This window comes from Vipera ursinii, assembly GCF_947247035.1.
Source record: "Vipera ursinii genome assembly, chromosome: 1".
Taxonomy (NCBI): domain Eukaryota; kingdom Metazoa; phylum Chordata; class Lepidosauria; order Squamata; family Viperidae; genus Vipera; species Vipera ursinii.
This window is the reverse complement of record NC_139512.1, coordinates 179,952,987-179,962,370: the sequence shown is the minus strand read 5'-3', so window position 1 is coordinate 179,962,370 and position 9,384 is coordinate 179,952,987. Positions and strand designations below refer to the sequence as shown.

Genomic DNA, 9,384 nt, shown 5'->3' with positions numbered 1-9,384 from the left:
CATCTATCTATCTATCGTTACTAAATTCTTCACAATTTTCTGTTTATGTTTATTTTTCCTTCTGCCTTTTGTTCCTTCTGTTTTGTTCTCTTAAGCTTATGGTATATTAAAATTTATTTTTTATGAATTAATCCAATAAAATAGGAACTGTCTGAATTTTACACGTAAAATACCTTTCCTTAAGCAGAAACAGGATCGCGTAAAGCCCCATACATGGAAGTCACATAAAACACAAATACTTTCAGGCATAAGATGTATTTGTAGACAATTTATTTATGCATTTACAAATATTACTCTCTCATAAACAATTCAGATATTTCTATATATTACCCTTCATCTTTGGTCATCTGATGCACATTACAGATCTATTAACATTTTAATTCTTCATATTTTGATCTCATAGTTTTAAATATAGTTTTATTTTAACTTTTAAGTGGGGTTTTGTTTCCATTTTTAATTAAAATTAGCTTTAATGTGTACAGGTTGATTTTAAGATTCATATAAATAAACATTTTCTAAATTTCAATATATTTTTTCAATAGTTAATATGGCAAAATAGCCCTTCTTTCACTTCTTAAATATAGCATATATCAATGCAAAGATAACATTCCTCTAATTATCCTGAGATCATTTATTAACCATATTCATCGCTGCTATAAATAATTGAAACATTTTATACCTTATCCCTTGATAAATATTTTGAAATACAGATTTTCTTTGGCAATCAAAGTATTTACTACATTGAAATCTTTGCAGAGAAAGCCGTTTTGGAAATTTAGAGTGATTTGTTTCTGAAGACAGTACTAATTTATACTTTTGAATGCCAATTTTTCCTTTTAAAATTCTACAGAAGTTTTAATCAAATCAAGCTTTGATATTTCTTGGGAATCTTACAGCAGCATTCTTCAAACATATCTGATGGCGTTCTTATGCATGTACATATAAACATGAATACTGCAACATTCAGTACAGCTATGGTCACATTAAGAGAAACACATATATATGTTGAGATCATATAGAGTAACAAGACAATGATGCACCCTTTCTATGAAGCTGGACAAGGATTGGGCACTGCTTGAAAAAATATTGGGAGGCACATGTTGAAGGAGGAACGTACAGGAAACTTGGGCGTATGGCTGTAATTTCATAACTTGGTATCACAGGTCTTTTAGAAAGGGACATTATATCATTTTAATAATGCCAATAATATGTTAATATAAAAATCTAAAACAACACACTTTTTTTTTAAAAAAACCACTTCATACATAAGGCCTCTAACACTAAGCAAAATTAAGTTTCTTCACAGCAGATACATATTTATCACTTATCAGTATACTGGAAGAAAGCAATAAATTCTTGTTAGAGTACAATTCTATGTGCCTTTAGTTAGTAAAATGCAATTAAAAGAAATACACAAGAAAAACACATGCTTGTATCACAGCTATTTTAGGCTGCCAGACAGTTTTTTTAAAAAAACACATGTAATTTTAAATCACAACATAAAATTACAATAGGCATATTTTTGAGGTTTTATTATGGCTTGCTAAAATGGATTCAGTACTTTACTCTGAGTCACATTAAAAATGAAATATAATAACTAACTTTGACACAAAGATTCACAGTCATTATTGTTCCTAAAATGTGATTTACAATGTGTCTTATTTGTGTTCTGTGCATTCATACATATCTAAGATACAGCTTGTACAGTAGCCAAAAGAGAGATTTCTAGAGTTTTAGAGGATGTTTCGGTGAAAGGTCTTTTAGTGTGTTTATTCATATATTGTATAGACTGTGCCCATTTCCTTTTGAATGTTTTATACTAGAATCAACATTCATCTCCTTAGTTTTCATTTAATACAGTATGTTCCCATTTTTCCTAATGAAAATCAGTTATTTGAAAAAGGCAGGGAAAAGCCTATTATACTGGATCATGACATTTTTCATTCTTTCATATAGCAGGATGTATGCTATTCAGAGCACTATTTAAAAAATACTAAGGCTGTGTGGAGCTTCAGATTCAGACTAGGACAGGCATGTCAAACTTGCGATGTCATGTGACATCGCACGACGTATCGTTACTTTTTCCCCATTGCCGGCAATGGGGAGGGCACGGTTTCGTTGTGATGCATCCGGCCCACGGGCCGGCAGTTTGACACCCCTTGTCTAGGAGAAGTATTTCAGAATATGTAAGAATGTAAATATGGCATCTGTCTATTAAAGCAGCCATGTAGCTGTTTTTACAGAAAAAATGCAGCTGCTTTAAGACAGTGCTATATTAATGATCCCATGCATTGATGCCTCTGTGTGTTTCAAATTAAATCTGAGGCACTATATATTCTAAGTATGTTAAATGTGCTGTCAGGACACACATCCTCTTTGTTTAGCTTGTTTTCAGAACATAATTTAGAAAGGACATTCCTATTGTCAAAAATTGTCAAAAAAGATATAGTAGCCACAACACCGAACTTTCCCAGAATTGAAATAGCTCCCTCCCCCCAGCATGAGTTTTTTTCGTCCCTAGTCCTAAACACATAGCTGGACTGATGGACCTCACACATTTGATGGACGAAGTTATTTTTGCTTATGTCACTTTATCTGGACTAGAAGACCTCCAAAGTCCCTTGGAACTCTTGTTATTCTATTATCTGTTTTCAAGGTCATTTCAAAGAGGACAAAGAAATAAATTTGGAGCATGCATGCTAGATAATGCATGCCCTATCTAAAAACGTCTCCTTCAACTCTAGAAGTTTTCAACATGAACTGTATTTAGCTATATCAACATATGTATAAATGCACATATAGTAATAAATGCTTATTTTCTTCAAATAGTAAGTAATTACTGAAAAGCATTTATGTAAAATGTTAGTACACATATACACTTGGTAGCTGCAATGTCATATCCTTATTATGGATATTCAGTGTCCACCAGTTAATCTGTAACCTTCACCACAGGCAGAAAACCAGAAACTGAAACAAAAAAATTAAGCTGTATCCTTTTTAAGAAAAAAAATATATTCACACAAATTTCCAAAGGGACAAGTGAACCCAACACACTGCTATTGTAAGCAAAAAGTACTGCTGTGAGTTTGAGATAAGAAAAAGTATTGAATCAATTTCATTCTATTATGTGGACATATTTAAGCCAGCCTTCCCCAATCCAGTGGTGTTTAGTGGACTGGGAAATCTGGGAATTGTCCCAATATCTTTATATGGACCCAAGTTAGGACAGGCTACATTAAATCTCATTGATTTAGAAAGGTTGAAGAATCATTTATTCAGAAAACATACTTCCTTTTGTAAATTTATATCCCTTATATTTACTGAATGGTTGTATATAAAGTGAATAAGGGTATGATGGTAGTGAAAAAGTATCTTATGTTTAAGTGCATTATGTACACACACACACACACACACACACACACACACACATATATATATATATATATATATATATATATATATGGATATATATATATATATATGTATGGATATATATATATATATATATATATATATATATATATATATATATATATATATATATATATTGCTCAAAAAAATAAAGGGAACACTTAAACAACACAATGTACTGCATTTAATAGTAGGATGTCTTATCTTGTGTTCCCTTTATTTTTTTGAGCAATATATATATGTGTGTGTGTGTGTGTGTGTGTGTGTGTAATTTTTTTTGGCTTGCTAACAAAGAATAAAGGGAGACATAAAGCAAGCCAAAAAATTTACACAAATATGAGCTGCCACTGCTGTGGCTACTGCCTGTAGATGGCCTTGGGCTAGGCTGAAACAGGAAATAAGATTTGTCCTGTGTCTGGGACTAAGCAAGTGTATTCTGAATGCTTAACAAACATTTAACACACAACACACACACGTGCGGGGGGAACCTTTACATATATATATATATATATATATATATATATATATATATATATATATATATATATGTGTGTGTGTGTGTGTGTGTGTGTGTGTGTGTGTGTGTGTATGTATATATATATATACACATACATACATACATACATATATATATACATACAAGTGTGTGTGTGTATACATAATGCACTTAAACATAAGATACTTTTTGACTGCCATCATACCCTTATTCACTTTATATACAACCATTCAGTAAATATAAGGGATATAAATTTACAAAAGGAAGTATGTTTTCTGAATAAATGATTCTTCAACCTTCCTAAATCAATGAGAACCCCATCATACAAGTAAATCAAGCAACATTTAAAAAGTGGTGTACAGTTATATTAACTTTATCAATAACAACAATGAAAGCAGCATGCCCCCAGCATGTAGAGGTTAGATTGGTTTAAAGCAATGGGAGTTAATGAGAACAGTAAAATACACTTTAATTTTGCCAAATCTTTTTTGCTGCATAGCTTCAAAAGACCACCCCCAGCTAATTATGAAATATATATATTAAAGTTTTGCTTCTTATGATAGGCTTTATATGTATGGCTGACACCACATCCAACTTAGAAACCTTTAAACATTAACTAAATAAAATTATTAATTTATAGCAACTGACATCAGCATATAAAGGTTATTTACTTGTACATTAATGATTACATTCATATTTCATTTAGATTGCAAATCATCCATTGGATACACAATTCAAACAGAGACATAATGGATATATGTTATGTTTTTTCACAGATTCACAAACACCTGCAAACGTATATAGTTTGTGAAAATAAACTTTGTGTCCTATGCTAATTGAAACATATAGTCATGAAATTTTCCTGTAGTGTGATTGCTATTAATAATGTTTGTGATAAATATACTCTGTGTACAGTATCTGTCTCCCTTCTGAGATTACAAAAATAAACTTTAGGTATTATATTAAAGGTGGGCAGCCTTCTAAAAGATCATTCTCATTTTCTGCCTGTAATGTTTAATGTAATATTTTATTGGAGAGTCTAAGAAGCAGAAGATTCCTATGTCATGATTAGGTTCTGTGTCTAAGAACATTCCCAGTTATTCTTCAATCTTACAGTGTGTCCTGAGTCTAACTAGATCTTCCAAAGGCATAACTTATGAAATATATTAACCCGCCAACAGGATATGAGATATCTCTCATTGTTTATAAAGTGCTCTTTCTTTACTTACATTACTTATAGAGAGCTAGGAAGATTAGAGGAAAGTCTCTGCTTCCTCTATTGTACTTCTGTTTCTTTCAAGTCAAACATGTGATTCATCCTGGACAACATCAGTTTGCCCCATCTCAACTTGTGTGAAGTTGAACTGGCTGGAAAGAAGGGGATTCTCCATCCCATTGTCTTCACTTATATGAAGCACAGTATCTTCATGCTGCAATAAGCTGGTTGTTTCTAAGCCCGTGAAGTCCTCAGCATCAGAAAGCTGTGCAGTTGGAGAGGTACTATGAGCAAGTGCTGGGTTTTGCTCTGAATCCTCCTCCTTTTTTGTATCTTTTCCAGTAGCAAGTGTCTCAGTCTGCAATGAATAGAAGTATATTTATGTATGTATGTATGTATGTATGTATGTATGTATTTATTTATTTATTTATTTATTTATTTATTTATTTATTTATTTATTTATTAAATTTATTGGCCACCATCTTACCACAGGGGAACTCTGGGCAGCCAATAAATCTATGAATATAGATCCTTATCACAATAGCAATCTCTCTCTCTCTCTCTCTCTCTCTCTCTCTCTCTCTCTCTCTCTCTCTCTCTCTCTCACACACACACACACACACACACACACACACACACACACACACACACCTATACAAAGTGACTGTGGACAGCTTACAATTATATTTGGAATTGTCCAAGAGTTCCCTTGAGACAGTGGTAGCCTGGGGTAAAGCAAGTAATAATAGAGTGGCAGATAGATGGAGACTTCGTTGTAATTGGAGGCTATATTTTTCCACACATAGCAAACTCCTTTTTGGAAATTGTTAAAAACTTGTACCATAATAGCTTTTTTAATGATAGGGAATTTTATAGTTCTATAGAATTCTATAGTTCATCTTTCCTCAAGTAAAATACAAGCATTGTTGAACTGTTGGCAGGAAGAATGATAAAAGGAAACCATAATAGCACTGGCCATCACTGGCATCTATTTGAAATGGGAGAAGGAGATTGGCAAGCAGTGCGACACCAGTACTTAAATCTATTGGTTTGGATGATCAAATACTATTGGAACACTGCCTAGTTCATACTTGTCCTCCATCCTTACCCAGGTCAAAAAGATCTAACCACCAGAGATGAGTACATTACAAAATGTAGCTGCATCATGACTATCTTACCTCTTCAGAAGATATTAACACAAGTAAAGATAAAAGCCAGAGAGATAGAGGCAAACAGAGAGGGAGAAGGAGAGGAGAGAGAGAGAGAATAACATCTGGTAACAAAATATCAATAGCATTAGGACTAAATAGTACTTTCCTCCTGATTTTGATAACCACTTTTAAGAATTTTTACATCTTAGTTGTATCTAGTCAGTTCTGATCTACATTATTATATTGCCTTCCAAGTGAAATTTAAAGTACAGTTCTGGAGAAAAGCAAAGAACTATAACTTCTTTCACTCACTCTCCCTGCTACTTGGACTACTTCATATTTCCTTATTTTTCTTCTCTCCATCCTGAATACTATAAGTTTGCTGTCTAACTATAACCAATTCCAGTTCCTATATCAGGAGCTGCTGGTGCCTATTGTAAAGGATGGAATGGAGTGTTGGAGCAAGAGTGGATCCCCATTGACAATTTGAGAAAAGTTACTTTAAGTCTTACTGAAATCAGTTTAGCTGAAACTGTTTGGGATAAATTAACAATCCAATGTACAAAAAATGCATATATAATGTGCCAAGTTCATTATGGTAATTCTACAGAGTATTAAGACAGCCTCATCACTTTTTATTTAACAGAGCCACTTTTTCCTTCCTTTAACCTGCATGCTTACAATTCTTACTTGGAAAGGAAACAGGAGAAGACCCTGAGAATGAACCACTAGATTTTCAGAAAATTCTACTTTGCATATTTCTTTATATGCACAATTATTGCTGTTGATTATTGCCATTCCAGACAAAAGAAAAATATGAGCTGATTAAAGTATCATAATTTGTTATGTACAAAGTCCCATATTCTAATCAGAAAATGTGTCATTGTACATCATCAAAGAAATTGTCTAGAAAGTATAAAGACAGTTCAAAATTATGTTTTACATGTGAACAAGAGGGGATGTTTTATCATGTTTGGTGGATGTTTAAAAAAGCTAGAAAATTGGATTCAAGTGCATATATTGATTCAGAGAATTGTAAAGATAAATATACCATTGAAACCAGAGGCTGTAGGGAGGAATTGTTGGATAACAGTTGTAAAAAATAGTGGAAGATTGTTTTTCTACATAATAACTTCAGTGAGATTATTGTATGCACAAAGATGGAAAGATTTGGTACTACCTGCCAAGATGGCTAAATTAACTCTGACCAGAGATAAGACAACAACTACATTTATTGCTAACTGGAAAACCTTGCAGACTTTTTGTGTGAAACAGAAAAAGATGAACTTGTGATTTATAGTTTTGATGACTAGGAAGTATAGAAAGAAGAGAGTTATGTTGTAATCAGAGCAAGAGGTAAATTTATGATTGTACTTAAAACTGCTGAGAAGAATATTTTGTCTTTGTATCTTTCTTCTTTTCTATTTTTCTTTCACTTTAAGCTTTCTCTTTGATATATTCTTTTTCTTTTATTCTTCTCACTTTATGTTAGTTTATATATATTTTTTTCTTTTTAAAAAAATCTTTAATAAAAATATTTTTTGAAAGAATGGAATGCAGTAGAGAGTACATGGAAGAGAATCCTTTCATCAGCTCACATTGCTATTTCCCATTTCACAATATTAATATTATCTCCCTTGTTTCCCTGACTGGCTTAAAAATACACTTTCTCCTGCCTTTAACCACTCCATTATTTGTTACCACCATCTCTTCATTTTGCATAAAACCCTATCTGCCCAAAATTTCTCACAGATATTTCTCACTATATGAACAATTTTTGCCACAAATGTCATTACCTCCAGAGCAGAATGTTTTATTTTACAGAATGTCAAATGTAAGATATTTTTAATAACATCAAAATTTAAAGGTGCATAAGAAATAAAGGTGTACCCTCTCCAATTTTGATTAAATTTGACATACTTAACACTTAATAGTCATCTAGCCTTCCAACATATCTTTTATGGTAAAAAGCAAAAGGAGTTATAGTCACTTTATGAAACAGATTTTAAAGATATATAATTCAAAAAGTCTTTTACCGTTTTATATAATATTTAGCAAACCTCTTTATGAAAAATGTTCTGATACTCTGTAAATTCCAATCTATTGGGATTTTTTTTTAAAAAAATATCCCCATTCTTTTATCTTGACCCATAGAAGAAAATTGGCTTTATACACTTTGTACATTTTTCTCATGCTTATGCATTTTTTAAACTAACTATCCTGGGAGACATAGATTCAACTCCCCAGTCCACAGTAACTCACCTCACAGAGCTGTTGTGCTGATAAGATGGAGCTACATATACTTCCTTGAGCTCCTGAAGAAAAGGTGGGCTATAAATATAATCAATCATTCAGTCAATCAAGGCACATTCAACATTTAATACAAAATAATTCTATTTAAATTTTCCCTTCCTTATTCCATATAAGAAAATGACTCCTTATATTTAAAAAGAAAGGAAATCTGCAGTATGGTAATGTTATGTCATGTAAATATGGGTAGGAGATAGAGAAATTTTGTTTTCATACACCTGCTTTGGTATGCATAGACACCACATTACATTCAATACATACAATAAGTTTATTATATCCGCACCAAAACAACCTTCAGATTAGATATTAGTAAAATGCTCACAAATTATTAAAATGAGATTTACTTTCTATACTTTCCAGCATCATTTGTGCTTTACTCAAAGAAAAACACACTTTTACCCAATTAGGGATAATTTAGCTAGGTTTGGGAAGCACTGGGCTAGAACATGTACATTTTCAGCCTGATTCACTCTGCTCTATGCATTTCCTAGTTTACTTCATCTCCCAGAACTCCTCAGCATTCTTAACTAGAAAAGGTTGCTCAATTCTGTCCAAAACTGTAGTTTCTTCCTATTCTAGCAGGCAAATCGTATATCTGTAGAACTCTCATCACAGCCCAAGCAACATTGCAAGTGCCTCTGGAAGCCAAGAATAGCTATCCTATTTGATGAACCAATTGAACAGAACATCCTCCCTGCAAAGTTTAGTAACCCAGGACACAGCACAGAGTGATCTGACCATAACAGGAGACAGATTGCAATGTCTCCAAACCTCAGCTCACCTTACATCTGTCGAGCCAG

The 9,384-nt window shown here is 32.6% G+C and overlaps 1 protein-coding gene across 1 annotated transcript in view; it reads right to left on the bottom strand.

Annotated features, from left to right (window-relative positions):
• Positions 1-5,005: 5,005 nt before the first annotated feature.
• Positions 5,006-9,384, bottom strand: part of UNC80 (unc-80 homolog, NALCN channel complex subunit) — a gene marked incomplete at its 5' end in the record, with an annotated part of 192,180 nt that continues 187,801 nt past the window's right edge. The window contains one exon of the mRNA XM_083369438.1: positions 5,006-5,481. Within this exon, the coding sequence (XP_083225564.1) occupies positions 5,209-5,481 (273 nt within the window). The 3' untranslated portion in view covers positions 5,006-5,208. The remainder of the gene's footprint in view (positions 5,482-9,384) is intronic.